The 21079-nt window shown below is 41.4% G+C and overlaps 2 protein-coding genes across 2 annotated transcripts; one reads left to right on the top strand and one right to left on the bottom strand.

The window, feature by feature from the left end:
- The first annotated feature begins 649 nt into the window (after window positions 1-649).
- On the top strand, window positions 650-2452 carry LOC133966500 (GTP cyclohydrolase 1-like). Its single transcript, XM_062401461.1, has 6 exons — window positions 650-991; window positions 1139-1248; window positions 1339-1394; window positions 1565-1596; window positions 1691-1775; window positions 2323-2452. Exons 1-6 carry the CDS (start codon window positions 715-717, stop codon window positions 2450-2452), a joined length of 690 nt encoding a protein of 229 aa, XP_062257445.1. The 5' UTR covers window positions 650-714.
- A 1753-nt stretch (window positions 2453-4205) lies between these two features.
- On the bottom strand, window positions 4206-20174 carry rhoq (ras homolog family member Q). Its single transcript, XM_062401046.1, has 5 exons — window positions 19628-20174; window positions 19186-19244; window positions 10874-11038; window positions 8519-8614; window positions 4206-6840 (listed from the first exon to the last, which is right to left on the bottom strand). The coding sequence occupies exons 1-5, from the start codon at window positions 19767-19769 to the stop codon at window positions 6679-6681; spliced, it is 624 nt and encodes a 207-aa protein (XP_062257030.1). The 5' UTR covers window positions 19770-20174; the 3' UTR covers window positions 4206-6678.
- Between the last annotated feature and the right edge of the window lie 905 nt (window positions 20175-21079).

Raw genomic sequence — 21079 nt, 5'->3', positions numbered from 1 at the left:
TCAAATAATAACTAAACACATGATCGTTAGTTTGTCACCTAAATCATCCCAATAAAAAAACGTGACCTAGAACTAGTTTATCTTTTTTAAAGATTTAACCACGAACTGCTTAATTTTAAGTGTGAACTGGCACAACACTGAGTATAACTATATGTAAAACTTTATAAGCTGTGCCATCAAATATGTTTAAGTCATGAGTCAATCATAATTTTCCATCAGCTTAATTTCATATAGGCCCCATATGAATATGTGACTCTGCATATATTTGGTTTCAATTGTACATATTTCTATTTTTTAATGTTCCTTTTCTTTTTATTGTATTTTTTATTTATTTGTTGTCTTCACTGAATGTGTACAATATTCCCTCTTTGCTGCTGTAACACAGTAAATATCTCCAACATCTTAACACACTATTTTATCTCTGTGCAGTGACACACTATTCTGATTTTTTTTTTACAAGATTAAGATTTATGTAACATCCCATGATGGGCACTGGCCACCCCTACGAAAAAGGTCTGACGCCGCTACTGTCAAGAGGAAACACGTGCCTGATAGTTTGACTGTAAAGGTTACGATATTGCCTGAGGAGGTCTTCTCATCGGCTTTAAAAACCAGCGAGATCCCCCTCCCCTGACCACTGATCCTACAGCTCACAGCAGAGGCTAAACTAACCGCGTCCTTCAGCATCTTTCCTCTCAGCAACCAAGAGTCAGAATGGAGTTTCACTACGCCACGGAGATGAACGGAAATGTGCCCATGGTCCCTAGATTGACCAAGTGCGTTGAGTCTAAACAGGTTAATTTGTTCAAAGAGGAGAAGGACACGAAGAAAACTGAAGTTTTGACCAAGACGTCTTGCATAGAGAAAGCTTACTGTACGATACTGAGCGAGCTTGGAGAGAACACCGATCGGGAGGGGCTTTTACGCACACCGTTACGCGCGGCCAAAGCCATGCAGTTCTTCACGAAAGGCTACAAGGAGACGATCCAAGGTGAGTACTCAAAGGACAACATTCATTCAGAAAGATTCAATAGCGAAAGATAATAGCCCTTGTCTCAATGTTTAATCAAAATATACTGCAATATATTTTAAATAATTTCAAGACATTTTGGATATAACGAGTATTTCCATCACACAGATATCTTGAACGACGCAATCTTTAATGAAGACCATGACGAGGTGGTCGTTGTCAGGGACATCGATTTCTTCTCTCTGTGTGAACATCACCTGGTGCCCTTCTTTGGAAAGGTAACAGAGCTTTTCAGGCTCCTGGGGGGAGGGAAATGTTTGGTTCTTACTCTTGTTGTTCTCATAGTGCGCTTTGTTTCATTTTGTCAGTGTCACATAGCATATCTCCCAAACAAGAAGGTGGTTGGTCTGAGCAAGCTCGCTAGGTGAGTGGTGATTTAACTCTCTATCTGTCTCTCTGTCACTCTCTCTCTCTCACACACACACACACACACACACACACACACACACACACACACACACACACACACACACACACACACACACACAAACACACACACATAACCATTATTCACTTTGGTTTCTTCGTTTCCAGAGTTGTAGAGATCTTCAGCAGGAGGCTTCAAGGTAAAACACATCATGTCTGAATGTACTTAGGTTGTCATGATCCTCCCAGTCTCTTATTCGGTGTTGCGTGAGCTGTGTTATTTCCTCTCCACAGTTCAGGAGCGTCTAACCAAGCAGATTGCATCAGCTATTCAGGAGGCCCTGGAGCCTGCAGGAGTGGCAGTGGTGATGGAAGCTGCGTGAGTTTGAACTCTTTCAGCCCTCTTCACAACCACTTGTCATATTCTCGTCTGTACCTTTTGCGAATGTAAAAATGGGTTTTGGACAGGTCCTTATTGCAGTTCATCTGCATGTGTTCCTAACACACTCCACACTTTCATTCATTTGGAACAAATCCTCCAAAACCTTCATCACACATGTGAGGGGGTTTTACTATATTATTCCAATTCATAGTATATCATTCTATCTGATTGTGGAAGGTCAATTTGCAAAAAATTGTTATTCTGAGTAAATAGCCTACAGTTTATGAATCAAATGAGGACATATTATTATTGGGATGACCCTTGACAGTAAAGAACTAAAACTCCTACAAAATTGTGTGTCTTAGAACAATCCGTTTGATACTATATAGTATATACAATACAAATTGTCATGTAGCCACGAAGAATATTCGATTAGATTCGTGACCTAAGCCTCTGTAAAAATGTTGCAACACAAAGTCCTTCAGTATGCATCATTGGCTTTGGAATTTAGCGCTAAGTTAAACTGTCTTTTTCATTCTTTCAGTCACATGTGCATGGTGATGAGAGGTGTGCAGAAGATGAATGCCAAGACTATTACAAGTGTCATGCTGGGAAGGTTCCAAACAGATGCCGAGAGCCGGGAGGAGTTTCTGTCCCTGACTCTGGGGAAATGAGGGATTCTGATCTCAAAGGGCAGGTCTTCAGGGGTATAAGTCCACTTTTATTTTGTTTTGCCATGCAACACCCTCGGATCTCCCTGTCTGCCAAATTATTCAGTGACATTTTAGTTCATCCATCTTCATTTGGGGATGGCTGTCTTACTTCAGCTTATAAATTATTAGGAGGTACCCAGCTCTGGTCTACAGTTGAAATATCAGATAGAAGAAATGAAATCTTACATACAATTAAGAAATACAAAGAGGAAAAATATGAATAAAGCTGCCAACAATAATTGTTTGTGATAAGATATAGTGGAATATTTTAAAAACAAATCTCCCTCGCACCCTACACGGGGTCTTTATATATACAGTATATACACAAACACACACACACACACACACACACACACACCTGTCATCTACCCACCTTAGTGCTGGAAAATGAGAAACTCTGTGGCTACACCTAGTGTTTGCACTGGGGGGCTACACCATAAACTGACACGTGTCCACTTCCTCCCACAATCAAGAGATTAATCCAAAATATCAAAACACTATGCAAAAGACATCTGCCATCTTGAGCTTTTGGAGCCAGAGCCTGTGCAGTGGTGATCAGGGGAAACCAGAAAAAATAGCACTTTGATAGTTGACAGTTGATAGTAAGCCATCCTTGGTTGTGCTCACTGTTGCAGCCTTGAGCACATCATAGTTACAGTTAGTTTTAAAAACCTACATTTACTGACCTCAGCTCTGTGACTGACAGGTACACAACCTGTTTTACCTTTCTGCACGGCAGCTAGCTGATTTTTGTTTTTTTTCTTTGGCTCCTCTCTACAGAGTAACTTGATTCAGTTGTGGTGGTTATGTGTTAACCTTTACTGGTCTTTGTAACACCCATAGACTAAATAGGCAACACCGTGAAGAAGGAGGGAAGGGGAGGTGTCTGTAGGTGAAATATTTGTTTTGGTCTGAGATGCTGGTGCTAGTGCGACATCTAGTTGCAGTGAATATCATATTTATATATATTTAACTTTTAAAGTATTCTGTAGTTGGTGTTTCAGTCATATTTCCCAATGTTAGAGTTATGACTTCATTGGAATGATTTAAGTCTGTTATTTCCCTTGATTCTTATTTATTATTTGAAAACATTTGTTTTATGCTGGAATCTGAAATAATTGATTTATTATTTGCTGATGTTACACTATTAACCGATGCTAGTATGCTATATGGTGCAATGTTTGATAACCATGTATTGTATTTTCATAACATTTTGAGATATTTATATATCTGTACAGTCAAAATTAATAAATCTGATAACTCTTTCTGCCTATTATATTCTATATTGTTTGATTTCTTATTTATCTTTTTCATTGATCATTTATGATTCAGAATGTATGGTTTTAAACCCATGGGCCTAAACATGCATACTTAAAATAGTAGTGTAGCATTAAAGTGCTCTCTAATATCCAAGTAAAAAGCAAAGGTGAGGGATATTTAAGTACAACAAATCAGCCAGCAAGTGGCGCTAATGCTCCACAACTCCCCCCCCCCGTACATCTTCAGCAGCAGTGATAATAGTCATTTGAAAAAATGCCACCAACTTGAAAAGACTGAAAGTAAAAAAGAAACTTTCCAAGAGCCACTTGAAGGATGAAAAGCGTAAACAAACACAGAGGACGAGTGCACACAGTCAAAAATACCTGTTGACCTTCTTATCAAGTCAAACCTGTGATGTCTGACCCATTCTCCAAGTTAAACCCTCCGAGACGACTTATTAACACAGTAAACACATTTATTGAGAAGAGAGGAGCATCAACGGGAGAATGCATCGGTGGCACTTCGGTCCTGGATCCTGAGGGTGGACCTTCACACAAAGTAAGCAAGCCAAACTGTCTCAGCGGGAGAGAGGGCCGTTCAGCCTGCAATCCACTGTTCTGCTCAGAAAGACAGTTCCACATCGCAGGCTGGGACAGAGAAGAGGAGCACCATGTACAATAAAGCTTTTAATCAATCATCATGTCTGACTTTGAAAAGAGAATGAACAGAAGTCATTTAGCAAGAGTTGGCACCTTCAGTATAAATGTTTTTAGTGTAGAAAAAAAAGGCTAATAGCAAATGCACATACACAAGCAGGACTGATAGTTTGGAAGTGTGGCTTGCATGACAAGTTACATCCTGACCTCAAGTGTGATAAACATGTAGGCCACAAACCTTTGTTGCATAAAACAGATTTTTTTTAGCCTCCTCTCTAAATCTTGTAAAATTCCATAGATCGTCCCCATTTCTGTTTGAAAAGTTGAAGAATGTGGCTTTAATACAAAGATCAATGAATTCTTATGGAATCTATATGTTGCTAAAACTGAATTGGGACCTTTTAGTGTACAACAGACTGGGTTGCATCAGCTGTTCATGAATATATCTTTTTTCCATTGTTCGATAGTGCTTGCTAAGTTCTTTGCAATTACTAGATAGTTAGTTTCAGTTGAAAGGCTAAATTATAAACTCTATAATATAATATGAAGGTTAAAGTTTAATTGACCAATTGTTTTTTTTAATTAAGTGCTTATTCACTATAAATGTAGTTGTTTAAAAGGCACATCAGATTAATTCTAAAATTGAGCTATTCTGTGGTATATTGTGTTGTTTTGAGCAGTTTAGTATATAATCTTCTCAATTTATTTCACTATTTCACATAAATCATTAATTAAGTATCAGGTGATATGTCTACCATATGAAGTATTTACACCTTGTACTCCAGAGTAAACACAGTGTAAATATTCAGGGACAACAATTCTGTCGCGGATTTACTTGTTCTGATTTGGTGATGTGTAAATGCCCACAGGTAAATTTAATTCACAAACAGCTGATGCAAACGACTGAAACTCCTTCTTGTTCCCTTTCAAAACTAATTAGATCAGCGTGTTTTCTGAAAAGCTGACATGTGGCAGGTACACGGTTTTAACCCAGCGCCTTATCAGGATTTGATGGTGAGGTCGTGAGCTATACTGTACTTGTGCCTGTTGGACCAGTGTGCGATCGTCTGTGCTTCAATCAGTCTGGGTTTTTTTCTCGGAGAGGGACTGTGTGCATTAGCGGAGGAAGGTGCTTTGTTGTGCTGGGAGATTGAGAAGTGGCGTAGCTGTGCTTCATGTTGTGCATTTCATATACAGTACTGGGTCACTTAGCCACTTGATTTTGATCAAAGTGTGTGCATTTGATTCTTTGGATGTTGGATATGAATAAGTTTCATTTCTAAAACAAGATCTCTCTTCTTCTCCCTTCTGAAATTTCTTAAAGGCAAATAAGGGATAACATATTATTGCAAAATAACAAAAGATGAACAGAAGAGTGTGAGCTATCAGTTGACAACATAATATTTGCGCATACTGGATGAACTCTACTTTAAAGATACAGAATCATAAACTCTGGATAATATATATTTTAAAAATGGATAATAAACCTTTTTCATTTTCTGATGAAGCACTCAGCCCCAGTCTTATGTTACAGTATGATTTGGCATGCCACACTATAAACTGATGGGCCTTCTTAATGCAAATAAACACAAGACTCTTAAACTTAAAATATTCGAGTTCTAGGTCCAAAATCTGTTGTTTGAATAAAACTCCACCATTGTACCCTACACACTGCAAACTTTTGTGTGGTCTAAATTGCAGGTCATTGAATTACAAATAATTTGAAGCCCGACCTCGTGGGCCAGCATGAAGGAAGATAAACATGTAAAGAATCAGGGCCCCTCTGTCCTGAAACATTTCCTGGGCACCGTCACAGTGTCAACTTGTTTTTATCAGCTGCAGTTTTTCCCCTCTGATTTTATCTAATCAAATTCACAAATCAACAATCAAACTTTCAAAAACGATAGCAATCATATGAACTCCATAAATGTAGCATTTTCACTAGAAACTGAAGTCATTTTGTAGCTTTTTTTGTATGGAAAATTATTAAAAATGGTTATAAAAGAGGCATAAAGTCTTTAAGAAGAGACTGACAAGGGGTTTGTGCTCCTTTGGTTGTTAAACTGCATCCCCAACCCGAGTGGTGGAAAGCAGGAGAGAGAATTAGGGCCCGTCAAGAGCACTGCAACTTAAATGTAGCTCTTGCTTTGTCCGTTTCAGTCGTCTCTTATGTCTCACTGTGCTCTCGGTGCATTTGACTTCATTCTGTCTTTTGCCTTCCGTCCAGGTTTGGTTTATGGTTGGCTGCTGAAAGATCTCTGTGTTTAGGGATCACGTGATCAGACAGCAGTTGATGCAGCGGGGTCCCAGTCTTCTCTTCAGAGTTCCCTTCTTTCTCTTGGGAGCCAGGATAGCGATGATAGCCTCATCAAACACCGTCTTCAGGCCCTTCTGGGTCAGGGCTGAACATTCCACATAGCAACATGCACCAATCTGTTGACAAAGGACAGACCATCAGTAAGAAAACTATTTAACATGCAGTGGTCAACTAAAAACTATTTAAAGTTATTTAAGTCAGTTATGTGTCGGACAAAGACCTGGGAGCAGTTGTCAGGCAACTGTAGTCACTAGTCCCTACCAGGACATAGTCTGACGTAACAAGACAAAACTCTGGTACACTGTGATACACTTTTTGTTATATAGCTCTAATAAATATATGTTATTTGGGTTTCAATCATAGACTGTATATATAGATGGACTCACTTCCTCCCACTGTCAGGAAATAAAGCCAAAATACCCCTGATACCAAGAAGTTTGCACAGTAGAGATCACGTGATGTAGCCGCGGTAGCGAGGTCAGGTTGACACATGCGCTCGACCAATCATGAGTCTGTCTCAACTGTCATAATGTTTCTCCTGAACTCTATATCTAAGTCAAGCTTATTTATAGAGGGCATTTAAAAACAAATGCAGTTGACCAGAGGGCTGTACAATAAAAGAAGACAAGGCAAAAATAATAAAAGAACAAAGACTAGCACAAAAAATAAAAAAATATAGCTCTTAATTGTAAACAGTAGACTGCGGCCGCTACAGAAATTACATAGTTGTGGTTTATGACCTACCGTCAGGCGATCGATATCCATATTTATCTTACTTTCAATTTTAGGTTTGCCCCACCTGACAAGTGCAGCTAAATAAATATGAAAAGTAGACACAGCTTAGATGGAAAGTGTAGTTAAATTACTAGATTAAAATGTTGGGGAAGATGCAAATTCACTTTCTTGCCAAATTTTTAATAAATTTAAACTGCCCCCGACAACATGTCATCTTAGCTCAGCATAAAACTGGAAATAGGTGAACTATATTCCTAGGCAAGAAATATTCTGGCAGTGGTTTTCATATTTTTGGCACAAGTTACACAGATATAAATTTAGATGTAATGTGTTAATCAAAGAGCTTTAGAGTGGCTTGTAGGTGGAATTTCTGTCCCTGGACAAAGCCAGACAAGATGTTTCCATGTTTCTGTTCTTTATGCAAAGCCAAGCTAACTGGCTGCTGGCTCCAGCTGCAGATCTAACACACAGCAATCAAGAATAAGCATAAATGATTACAAAAATTATACTACATGAGAGTTACAAACTTGGGCTTGTAGCACTTTCAGGACTTTTATATTTATTTTTATAGTAGTCGGTATCATCAGTGACGACAATATAAGACGAAATAACACTAACTTAGTTTTAGGAATTTTCTGATTATCAAACATGGACTTTTGTGGCCTTAGAAAACTCAAGACCCTCATGAGACACAAACTCCATCCAAATCCTATTATGTGATTCCAACACTTCATAGATATTTGCCTTTCAATGAATCTACAATGTAATTTCTGAAGGGTTGACTCATATTCATGGTTTCTGTCTGACAGGAACTATTAATCACACACTGGACTCTGCTGGACATCCATGTTGACCCAGCATGTATTCCTGGAAAATTCCAGGCAAAATAACCTACACCTACAATCCTACATTCCTGCAAAGACAATCCCTGCATCAAATCAACAACATATAAGTGGACCTGATGCCTCAATTCTGCAACACTCACAGTGAAAACAGAAACTTCTCCTCTTTCTCCAGCGATGCATTACTTCACCTCCTCACTCAGACAAACATACAAACCTCCTTTGCCAGTTTCTGTCCCTGCTCAGTAGCTATGGGCTTCTCCTTCATGTTGTTCAGTTTGGCAATAGTCTTGGGGTCATCACGAAGGTCAATCTGAAAGAGATCAATCAATCAATCAAAACTTTATTCATAAAATACCTTTCAAACAAATCAAGTGAAGTGCAAAGTGATTTATAGGCGATTGACAAAATGTAAAAAAAAAAGGATTAATAATTTCAGAGAGCAATGCAGTCATTTTGCAAGATTACAAAGTAAATGATCGTAAACAATTATAGAAATATTAATAAAACAAGAAAGAAAAAAATAGAAAAAGAGAAATTTATAAAATGAGATCAGGGATTAAAGTCAACACTGCTACAGGTTTGATATGAATTATAATGATATACTGAGATGTCTAGTTTGTCAACATGAACTCAGTTATTGCAAAACTTAAAAATAACCTTGAGTTGAGTTTTCACTGTATAACAGTGCTTCTCATTTTGACACAAAGCCGCTTTGTTGGCCCACACTTCCTGCTCTTATGCAAAGCCATTTCCCCACACACAAGGTTCCTCACTCTTCTTTTTATTCTCTGCAATGCTGAGCAACAACCTTTCAGTAATAACCTGTTGTGATGAATGCATCCATCTGCACTGTGCTACCGGGAGGCGACCTGCAGCAAACAGTATCCTAATTGGTGTGATCTGTGTTAGCGAGGCTCACTCTTATGAAGTAAAAGCAACATCCGCCGTGAACAGCGGCCGGTGAGTTATGATCAGAGCTGATAAAAGAGCAGTAAACATCAGCTGACACAAGATAAATCAGACACCCACTACATCCTCCTCATCACCACTGGGCCTTGGCTGCACTGGCATTTGGTTGCCAGGGAACACAGATAAAAATCGCACACAAGGCAGCTCTGGTTTTTTAAGAGGACGTGTTGCTTTTAAGGCTTCAGAAATCATCTATCTCCTTAAGTTTAATGATGCATCTGTTAAAAATCCTTAGGCCATTAGCATATTTGCATACTTTAATTGCTGGTTTAAAAAAAATATGATTAAAGAAACAGCACAACAGCAAGCAGAGGGCAGTTTACTGCTAAATGAGCCAGATCAACCTGAGGCCTCCCGCAAGGATTGTACTGGCTGTTTGGGATGGACAATAAAACAAACAAAAAAAAAGATTATTGTGACATAAATCAATTTATTCGGATCAAGGGCCTGACAATTTATTGGTCTTAATACATGTTCAAAAATTTGTTTGTATTTATGTTTTAAGTTAAAGTTTAAAGTAAAAGTAAGTTAAACTATCAAACTTCAGTATCGGCTACAGAAAATCCCTATTGGTTGGGCTCTGATATTGATATGTTGCTCGTGCATAAGGAATTGTCTGGAATTACCATTTTAGTGATAATCATTTAATTCAATTCAATTCTTTAGTAAATCAACTCTTCCTTGCCATGGCTAGGATTCAGGGCTATGAGGTAAATCTGATTAGTTCCTGTTTATTATTTGCACATGATAGAATGATTCATATTTTTTAAATATAGTCATAAAAAGTGATCTTATGTAATTGGAACCCAGGAAATTGCTGCTCACCTCTACAGTTCCCCTCAGGTCTGGAGCATTTCATCCGCTTTCAGGTAATTGCCCTGAGTTTAAGGCCCATCTGCTCATTGGATTAAGTCTCACAGCTCTGCTCAAACAAGCAGCAGCTGCAAGAAGCTGTTTTCAACATAAAACTCTGATCAATCCACTGTACACTTTACCTGCTCATCCCAAACATACACACTAGGTCCGCAACTAGCCGGTGAGCTTGGTGGAGCATTTAGCAGCTAAAGAGTCAGATGTTTCCCTCAGGAGTTGGTGGACTGTGACTAGAAGAAGAAGAAGAATATTGGACTTGTATCCTCCGGTCAATTGTTGATTAGCACTAAGTGATGCGCCTCATTTGTAGGAAGGGCATCAAATAATTGTTTATTAATCATATTCAAGGTAAAAGTTTGAAATCATTTTAATATTGATTTGAAATCATATCGCCCAGCCCTACGAGTAAAAAGAAGAGTTTCACACTATGAAGCTTAAAGTTTAGTTTGTCTGTTTAAGTTGCTAATAGATTTTCACATGAATGGAAGTGTTACCCACAAAAGAAATGTGTTGCTGGTTGTGTTAACAAATTCGGTTTGGCCGATTCACATAGAAACACAACATGAAGTTCAAATCAGTATGTAGTATCAGTATGTGAGAAATAACAAGTGTACAGATGTATCCAATGATGTTAGTGGTTCCTACATGATCCAGGCATATAACCAGAAAATCACACTCGAGCAGCAATTTGAAGAACCGTGTCGTTGACTGTGTGTCAGGGACTAACCTGGGTGCCAATGAGCAGGTAGGGGACACTGGGGGCATACTCCTGCAGCTCGGGCACCCACTCCTCTCGAACGTTCTGGAAACTGGCTGGGTTAACCACAGAGAAGCAGATGAGGAAGACATCAGTCATTGGGTAGGACAGCGGTCTCAGGCGGTCGTAGTCCTCCTGCAGGGAAACAGGACACTAATGGTTAGCGCGGACAGCAGACATGATTCATTTCCTTTTGTTAACATCTGAGAAATGATTATTCATGAATTATTAAAGTGTATAAAAGAAAATGAGCTCCCAACGCAGCCAGACTGTTCCTCCTCAGAGGAGCCACGAGAGCTAACTTTACACTGTGTGCACTTTTCTCTTTGGCTGTTTAATGCAAATTACGTGGACTACTAATATTACACATAAACAGACCGCACTTGGAAAAAAATTATGAAGAGGAAGAATGTGAAGATGACCTTCACCAAAGAGCTCTCCCATCCTAGAAAAGATCTGCATTCCCCTGAGGCGAGCTGAGCGAAAGACTTCGACGACACAGTGCCATCTCTGATATCTGTTTGGCGTAAATGGATAGTTCACAGATGCAAGACAGACCTTTGTGCGTCAGATCAAGCGCTGCCTTGTCCGTGGCAAAGATAAACCCTTCTGACACAGTCTCTGACTCGCACACGCATGAATATTCATGACCCATCTCACTTCTTCATCTGATGGTTACATGGTTTTCTGCTGCAGGCTTGAAGACATTCGAATCCATGAATCTCAAGTAATTGGACGTGACTCAGGCTCACTAGCCCGGACCAAGAGAATCAATCTCACTCTCATGTCCTGGAAATTTATCGTCCACATCCCTGAAAACACAGCAAAGTGGATACAACGTCCCACTGTGCCAGAGATGCTTGTTATGGGACAGCTGAGAGCTGGCATGGGAGTGTTTCACTCTGATGCCTTCAGCCAAACACACACGTCACGGCCCAATACCATCACCCTGCTATACCCCAAGAGACTGGGCCTTCTCACAGAAACGATTAAAGTAATATAGTCAGAAGATTCTCCAAACAACAGAGGATCAACCAAGCAAAGGTGTGACCTTCCTGCTGCCAGTGTACTGAATTGAAGACACACCGACTTTATGTGAGACTGAAGTAGCTGATAAAAACAGAGCAGAAATCCTCACGCCTGTGCTTGTGTCAGAGATGACTCAACCACAACTCACTGGAGTGGGTCAAGTGGATGATGTAGCTCAGAAATGTATGAGTTGCTCATCCTCTTAGTTCCAAATGATTGAAGCATTTCACAGCGTCCACAGAGCTGCCTCAAGCAGGAAATGACTACAGCTGCCCTCAGGCATGTACTGCACGTCTAATCTCCAGACATTCTTAGAAGGGTCTGTGTGTGAGAACGCATGTGTCAGAGTGAGAGACAGACTTTGACTAGAGTTTCTTTAGCCAGTTCCCTTGTAAAAACTCAGAGGATTGTCCCAGTGAGCCAATGTAAGAAAACTAGTGCTAGTTTCATTTATATTATCTCAGGGAGTATAGGTAATTGAAGCCAATGCTGCAAATCCACGGGCAAGACGGAAGCAACTCAATATTCAGGTATACTAATATTGCAGTGTAAAATGATAGAGTCAGGGTGCCCACAGTGTTACATCCTGTAACTGCCTCATCCGAATTAAAGAGCACCTCTGCTTATTATATAAAATACATCATTGGGATGATGACGCTTCAGTGAGATTACACAGTCGTGTTGCATCACAGAACAAAGACGGCAGATTGTGTGATTGGGCCTAGCAGGTGGTATCGATCAATCACACTCTACATTTGTGTCACAGTAATGAATTGGAGCAGGGTTAGCTTATGGAAAGACTAAACATACAAACATATAGACACACAAACACATACACAGGTTTGCACAGCTATCCTTATTAGGACTTTTTATTGACCTCAATTTATTGTTGACAGACTAAACAAAACGGAATCTCTAACCTTAACCATCACCCGTTCATGCCTAACCCAAACCAGAACCTAACTCCAACTCACATCTTACCCCTGATCTTAACCAGGAGCTCAAAAAAGATGTTCTCTTTGGTCCCTGTGCACTGATCAGGACAAGGTCAGTGTGACTGCTGGTTGAGGTCCTTAAGTGGTACCAAAAACAAGTGTGTGAGTGTGAGGACCATTTTTTGTCTACAGCCTACAGAGTGAGGTTATTTTGTCCGGTCCCGCCTTTAATAGACTGTTTGAGGGTTAAGACTTGGTGTTAGGGTTAGAATTCAGTTAGGATTAGGCATTTAGTTGGGATGGTTAAGGTATAGGGAATGCATTATGTCCATGAGTGTCCTCACTAAGACCGAAGTACAAACGTGTGTGTGTGTGTGTGTGTGTGTGTTTGTGTTCAATTGAAAATGTTGTGAGTTGATCTTGTGTTAAGAAATCTGACAAATTTAAACCCTGAATAATCGAAAATTCATCACAATGATACACTAGCTAGTTGCAGTGAAGATGTAATGTAATGTAAAAGCTGCAGTTCACACTCATCCTGTTCAAACATCATTCTCTTCTCAGTATAACATCATACTGACCCCCGTCAGATACGACTGTACTTTATTCTATCTCATTACAAGCAAATCTATCAGTACACACCATACCATATGTGCATTTACAAACACAATGTGCTTTCCTATAAATATATATATAGATTATCTGTCACATGGGATCAACTCCTCTGTGTATTAACATGTCTGTGTTCATGACCTTTGCTTGCACAAGTGAATCCTCTGATTCCCCAATGAGGCCCAGACATAAAGGAACACAGTGTAAGCCACTCAGCAGTTTACTGTAAACAGGCCTCTCGGCCTCTCACACTGTTTCCTCAGTGCACCCCTGACACATTACCATAGACAGTAAGCCCGTCAGCCACACAGAGTGGATTCACTGAGGCACAGACAGAGTTTATCCTCATACGTAGCTCCAGTCTTAAGTTTGATTAGCACCCCACAAATGTTTACACGCTGCGGTTTCAGTGCTTTGGAGGAAAGCTTGCACCAGAAGCCTGGTCTGCTATTCCACAGTTTGTGTGCACACCACTGACACATTGCATAACAGTCTCTCCAAGGCAGTCAGGAGTGTAGAGTAAATATTATGACCTGTGAAGAAAGGACTGACTGAAACTAAATGAAATGAGAGATGTGTAGTGTTCGTTTGCTGAAATCCTAAACACTAACCCCTCTACACAAGTTTACATCATGCAGCGTGAGACTTAGCGTCTTCATTTGGACCCTGTGTGAGCTCCGCTGTGTCACTGTGTTGACTCAGTGACATATGAGAGCTATAATATCAGTGAGTCATTCCTAACTCCATCACCCCCTCCTTCTACCTCTTTCTCTCTCTTTCTCTCTCTCCTTTTCTTCTCTTATCTCATCCTCCGGGCTCTATAAACTGTCAACAGAGTCAGCCGGCTCTAACATGGCTGCCGGGTGGGAATGCAGGCTTAGAAATTGCCACTTCGATTCGCAAACGTCTGTCACTGATCTGAAACTTGAACTGCATTTAACCACAGGAGTGAAACAAATCTAAGTATGCTTGTTTCTACTTTACAGGCTCATTAATGGAAATTAATAATCATTAATCACAGCACCCGCATTATTACACTCCATTCATGTATATGCATGCCTTCATATCCAAGATCCATTCAAAAATCAAGCATTGCCTGTAATGGCAGTGGCATCAACATCACAGAAATTAAGAGCTTCATTCGGAATATCGCTGGCTAACCTCCAATGTTCCAATATGAACCGAGGTACTAGAGAAGATCTAGAGTTTTTCAAATTTTCAATGATTAATCAATCGAAGCATTTTGAAAAATATTAAAAGAATAATTTCACTAATTTTACCTGCAAAGCTTAGATTACTCTTGATATGATGTTCCATCCAAACGGTTGTATAATCTCCTCTGTGGCTCTGCATGAGCTTTGTCATGTCCCTCATGATGTCATTAGGACTTATTTCAGCCTCAGCTCAGAGACAACACGTTGGATGAGGCTACAATGTACTGTATTTCATTTCCTCATGACAAGACTAAAACAGCAATTAACTGATCCCACTAACAAGTTTAGTCTGTGTAGCTGAAGCCTGACTCATCTTAATCCTCTTTGCCACAGAGCTCTGTGAAAACCCATCATTGAGTCACAGTGTTGCACTGTGTGACTTTTGACTTATATTTTCATCGGCTTAATGTAAAAAGGTAAGAACCAATATACATGTAACGCATCACATTTTTGAGTGGACTCTTTATCATGGGTAGATGGGGTGGTGACCTGGCTTAATACTTTAAAAATATAAACCATATGCCTTTGTCTCTCTGAAAGTGTGTCAAACCTTTTTTTACACAACAAGATGAAGACACACTCATGAACTCATTCCATGAGTAAAATACTCACTAGTACTGAAATTCTTCCTACTACCATACAAACGAACTGAGAGCGACTCTTAAGTGTAACGTTTCATGTTGAGTGTGTGAGCTGAGGCATGTCTATAGTGTTCCTGTTCCTCTGTGTATGAGCAGCTGAGTGGTGACAGGCTGCCAGCTGAGAAAACCCATTTCCAGTCTCCACCCTCCAACCCTCACCCCTAAATCCACCTACCCACCCCCTCATGCCAACTGGGACATCTGAGGGTCATTGGGCCACTAAGGGTTGCTTAAAGACTCTGACTCTACCAAACACAGAGGAGAGAGGGAATCTGAGGGGCTAAGGAAATGAAGAACAGTCCTGCAACAGAGAGTGGGTTAATAGGGCAGAGTCTGTCCCTAAAGCATTGCCATGGCTACTACAGCACTGAGCATCCACTTCCTGTTTCCATTTGCACCTCCTCAGGCAGCGGAGCTGGATTTTCTTGAGTGCAGCAGGAGCAGCAGCAAGAGAATGAATGAATAAGTAAAGACTTTCCCCTCTGTTCCCTCATCGAATTCAGCTAAACAGACTTTGCAAACCTTCCATATGGAATCATTTAATAGGCAGCGGCTGGCGGAGCAACGTGGCAGCATGCAGACAATGGCGAGGGCAGGGGGGGGGAGTAACCGAGGCAGACCAAGCAGAGTGACACCCGGCTCAATTCCGAGTCGTGATTATGTGACCTGACATGTTACACCGGCGTGACGGTGTGGAGGGGCATCCGATGAGAGCATGGCGGCAGCGTGTATCTGTGACGCTGCTGATATGCTTGTGGAGCAGCAAAGGATTGTGGGAACATGGGTATGACAGACCAGAGGTGGAGATGGTACAGGGAGATATTTAAATCAAAGTAAGAGTGGGAGACAGGAAACTGAAAGTAAGACGACTGAATTTATCCAGTTTCTGAGTAACACCCCCCCCCCCCCCCCCCCATCTGTCTCTCACTCTATTCCTCCTCCTGTGTTCCTCTAACTCTCTCTCTCTCTTCACTCTTTCCCCCCTCTCTCTTTGGGGCGCCAGGTCTTTGATCAGATGCTGCAGCTATAAACATTACCAGCTGGCCTTGTGCTCCACATAAAGAGGTCAGCCGAGTTGGAGGCGTAGGGTGGAGGGGCTGCATTTCCAAGAGCAGTAACTCTACCCTTGGCGGCCGGCAGCACCCGCAGCAGACATCTGGGGGAACTTCTCCATTTCAGAGACGCTCTGGATCAGCTAAAAACAAACCCTGCTCTGACACAGACCCCCTATCAAACACACCATAATAGACAATAAGGTTGTGTTTCTCTTTTTTTTTACTACCGAGTAGTAACACTTCTACCATCTGTTTTGCTGCAGGACAAAATACGTCGCAGCCACAGGTAGCTGCTTGGCTGGGAAAGAGGAAAGATGACAGTGATTTGCTATTCATGGACTTTGTGCATTCAGCCTTCATAAATGAACAGACGAGACAAACGGCTGAATATTCCCCAGTTGACCTTTCAATGCTCAGCTTTCCTTTCCGAGCAGCTGCTCACATTTCAGATTGTGACTCATTCTGACTTCATAAAGTTAAACCTAGTTCTGAAGTGTGAACTATTCAACACGTAGGTCGCTGCAAAGGCTTGAGGCAGAGAATGGGTACAGTATAGATGAAGTAAGTCCAAACTTAGAAGGTGTTAAAGTCATAATTACATTCAGTGTTTCTCATGGCAAACCAATGTTGCATCATGTGATATAAAATATGTGCTGAATTCATTTCCTTCCTCATAACAGTTTCGTAAAACTTTTTTTTTTGAATATTCTGAGTTGTGCGATGTTTACATCCCGCTATTTGCTAGCTTGTAATCTTATGCTCTTTTTTTGCATGTTACTCCAAGAAACTGTCAATCAGCGAGATAGTATCTAGCGCGGTTATCTGTGTGCTTGTGTTTCCTTGTAAAAACAAACTCTTTGGGCTCCCATTCTTAGAAATTCTGCTCTACTGCACTACAAGTGAACAAACACTGCTCACGGTGCCTTTAATGTTCATGTTTAAATACAGGAAAATCTCTTCCCTCAGAAGACACTTGATATGGACAATCAGGACTACTGCTCCTCTTAAAGTCGTGCATTTCTCATTAAAGTTTACATCTAATATAGGGCTTCTTATACCTGATGTTGATTTTCAACTCATAATCAATCAATCAAAAAATGAAAAAAATAAGAAATAGACAAATTATGTATTTAAATTGTTTGATTTGTGCAGCTCAAAGTCCTAAACCAAAAGGAGGCCGGGTAAAGGATATTCTGTCTACCATCACATATGATTGATGATCTGAAAACCTGAAAGTAGGCATTTTTGTTTCCTAGTTGTTACTGAAATTTACATTTTGTGATGTAAAATTTGATGCAGACTAAAACAGATAAATAATTGAATCATGAATCATGGAATCTTTAAGTCTAAAGTAAATCAAAATGTTCCAGTCATTCACCAGCCAAACACTTGCGGCCTTCTCTCAACAATAAATCTGAAACACCGTCTAGAAAGTTGATCGCAACACTGTTACACAAGTTCCCACAAATGCGCTGCACTTGTGTTTTGCTTTGCTCTGACCTTCAGTCCAGTTCACCCCAAACCAGCTGAGCTTCCCGTCATCATGTGAAGCCTCCATCTATTTGTCTTTTTCTCGTCATTCTGATTGAAACCTACAGTTCTACTTCCTGTTATTGTGCTAATAGTACATCATAGGGTGCAGTACCACGGTTTATTCTAATACAGGGGATTTGTAAGTCATCAGCACGTGAAATAATTGTTACAAAACAATTGCTTTAACTTCCAATGTTTTATTTACTTCCATTAGTGCAGAAAAGCTATAACTTAATTAATTTCTTAATTCCTGTAAAGGCATCGTTCTATTTCATTTGGATAATTTGTGAGTATTTGGTGACCTAAACTCTTGATTTTCACTTTGGCAGATTACCACTGTCATTTGTACCATTCATGGCTACTCACTAGATTTGAACTGTAAAAATAACAAGACAAACTTGGGAAAACTTTTGATTGAAGTCTTTCTGACCAGTCCAAGCTCTTTACATTGGCCATTCATACAGTTTATATAAGTGCACTTGCTCTATCATACACTGTCAGTAGCAATTTGGGGTAAAGTATCTTGTCCAAGGACATATGCACTTGTCTGTGTGTGTTGTGTGTGTGTGTGTGAATGTGTGTACGCACGTTGGTGCTTGAATTTATATTTTTGTGAGATTAATAGAGTGAGAACATTTTGGGCGGTCCTTACTTTCTGACCCACCTTTAATGGGCTGTTTCAGGGGATTGGATTTGCTTTTAGGGTTAGGGTTAGAATTTAGTTTAGGTTAGGGTAACTGTTAGGGTTAGGCTCGGAGCGAGTGTCCTCACTAAGATAGATGTACAAACAAGAGTGTGTGTGTGTGTGTGTACGGTACATGCATTCACTGGCTCTTCTGCTGAGTGGAAACACTATTGTGTGTGTGTAGCACAGTGCATATGCAGTTTTAACTCTTGCCCACTGAATGGCACATTGTAAAGTAAAAGCCCAGGCATTAGCAGGCCCTGTTAACAAACCTGTGACATCACTACCGGACATAGGAGCCCTGTTCTCCACATAATAGAACTATTGAAACCCCTCCACTACCATAACTGCCCATGGCACACCAGACCGTGGCAGCAAAGCCACGAGAGAAAACCATCACCTGTTGCAGCTTAGTGTCTAGCCTGAATGTGAAGCCTGTGGGCGTGTCGGGTAGTTACTGGTCCCAGGAGCACATGGGGAGGACGGGTTAGAGATAGAGTGGTAGTAGGAGTGTGTGCATGTGTGTGGTGTGTCCTTGACATGCTTGGCACCCAGCCAGAGAAGAAAATAAACTGTACCTGACCGGCTGTGTCGTAGAGTCCCAGCAAGTACTGTTTTCCACCGACGTTGACACTCACTGCAGGAGAGAAATGACAAAGAGAAGTTGAGACGAGGAAGGAGGGAGGGGGCGAAGATGGGGTGGGGGTGAACAGGGGAGGAAGGAGAAAAGAGAGAGAGACCCCTCTCTCTCTCACTCTCTCTTCCTCCCTCTCGCTGCTGTGGAGAAGGCAAACAAGTGGTTTTGATTATAGCAACAGATGCAAGCCAATGCAGTTGGAGAAATTCACTCAGGCGTTTTCTTTTAGAATCCTCTGCCCTCTGGTTAGAACGAATCCAGAGGAAAGCATTAGACAACAGCAGCTCAGCACATCACCATGTTATTATCATCATTATTATTATCATTATTATTATTATTATTATTATTAGACAAATAGAACAATGGAAGAAGTGGATTCATACCTGCATAATGATCAAACACTGTGGGGACATACTCCTCGGGAAAGGCGTCATTGGCATAGCTCATCAGCAGACACGTTTTGCCCACCGCACCGTCTCCCACCACGACGCATTTCAACATTATGGTGCCGGTTCCGTTTGCCATGATGATCCCGACCTTACCACCACCATCATCATCCCCGGCACCCGACGCCCTGTTGTCCCGACCTCCTCTTCCTCTGCCGCTTCCTCCTCCTGCTGCCGCTGCTCCTGGTGCTGCTGCTGCTGGGCGGTGATCCCGGCTCGGCGTGCGGGCATCACCAGCGTCGGAGGCGGACTGCGCGGCGCTCGGAGCCGCGCTGGAACCGCATCCTTCTCCCTTCCTCCTCCCCGCGGAACACCCAGAATTTCTCCCTGCAGGAGTTCCCCCTGATCACAGCTGGCGAAGCGAGCAGGGGGGGCCCTCTGTCATAGGAGCTGTCGATACGGTTTCCAAGAAACAAGGTACAAGTGACGCTGGCCGCGCGTCGTGTCCGCTCCTCTGTGTGCCCCCCACGCCTGTGCGCTCGCTCTCCCTTGCGCACCGTGCTGCTGCTGCTGGACAAGGTGGGTGCGCTTGGTGGAGAGGCGGAGCTTGGGTTTGAAACCAAGGGGCTCTGGATAAAGTACACCCCGCCTGGTGGGGATGTTTGGGACCAAGGACTGTATGGAATTACATCACTAATATGAGAGACATAATAGCAAAACATAGGAAGTTTATGTCCCTCTATTAACTCATATAGTAAGACACAATAGGATAGAGGAAAACACAATAAAATAATGCTTTTACCAGCGAAAATGGCAAAGCAAAGACCTGGTATACTGATATAATCCTCTGATCGGAAGTTACAATAAATCCTCACAGGAACATCCTTCCTAAATCATTAGGGGGTCATTTTAAAGTCATGTCCTAGTAGGAGTAGCAGTAGGTCTACTGCAGTCTCACTTGAAGACGATAGACACAAAGGCCTTGTGATGGTGTATTGATTTAACTTGGCAAGATGTGCATCTGTCTTGTACAGTTTAGCCCTTCAGAATAGCCCCCACCTGTTTGTTAAGTGTTGTAACTTAAGTCCTACTCCGATTCTAAAATTAGGGAACTCTGCTTTGCACATGACTTTGTGGTCGAGGAGATTAACAGATGATCCATTCTTACTATGCAAGTGTTCATCTGTGCGCGTGTGTGTACGTGTACATTTTTGTGTGTGTGTGTGTGTGTGTCTGTGTGTCTGTGTGTCTGTGTGTGTGTGTGTGCGTGTGTGTGTTTGTGTGTACAGGATGGATGGGATATGTGAGATGGGAGCGGGTGGGGAGCTGCAGATGGAGACGCCACAGGAGGAGGGAGGTATGTGTTTATGAAAGAAGGAGGAGGGTGGGGTACAGGGTGTTGACCTCTGCAGAGCTCTGCAGGCCAGGTGTGGGCTGTCTCCTTGAATT

The sequence above is a fragment of the Platichthys flesus genome, chromosome 12 (genome assembly GCF_949316205.1).
Source record: "Platichthys flesus chromosome 12, fPlaFle2.1, whole genome shotgun sequence".
NCBI lineage: Eukaryota > Metazoa > Chordata > Actinopteri > Pleuronectiformes > Pleuronectidae > Platichthys > Platichthys flesus.
The sequence above is the reverse complement of the archived record's forward strand: the minus strand, read 5'-3'. Positions and strand labels throughout refer to the sequence as shown.

Bases quoted from the DNA above. Each gene is read 5' to 3' on its own strand.
- LOC133966500 (XM_062401461.1), top strand. From the start codon at position 715: ATGGAGTTTCACTACGCCACGGAGATGAACGGAAATGTGCCCATGGTC. The intron at 1,395-1,564 runs GTGAGTGGTGAT...CTTCGTTTCCAG, and splicing joins GGTCTGAGCAAGCTCGCTAG to AGTTGTAGAGATCTTCAGCA. The intron at 1,776-2,322 runs GTGAGTTTGAAC...TCATTCTTTCAG, and splicing joins GCAGTGGTGATGGAAGCTGC to TCACATGTGCATGGTGATGA.
- rhoq (XM_062401046.1), bottom strand. From the start codon at position 19,769: ATGGCAAACGGAACCGGCACCATAATGTTGAAATGCGTCGTGGTGGGA. The intron at 19,245-19,627 runs GTATGAATCCAC...TCTCTCCTGCAG, and splicing joins AGTGTTTGATCATTATGCAG to TGAGTGTCAACGTCGGTGGA. The intron at 11,039-19,185 runs GTACAGTTTATT...GTTTCCCTGCAG, and splicing joins TCTACGACACAGCCGGTCAG to GAGGACTACGACCGCCTGAG.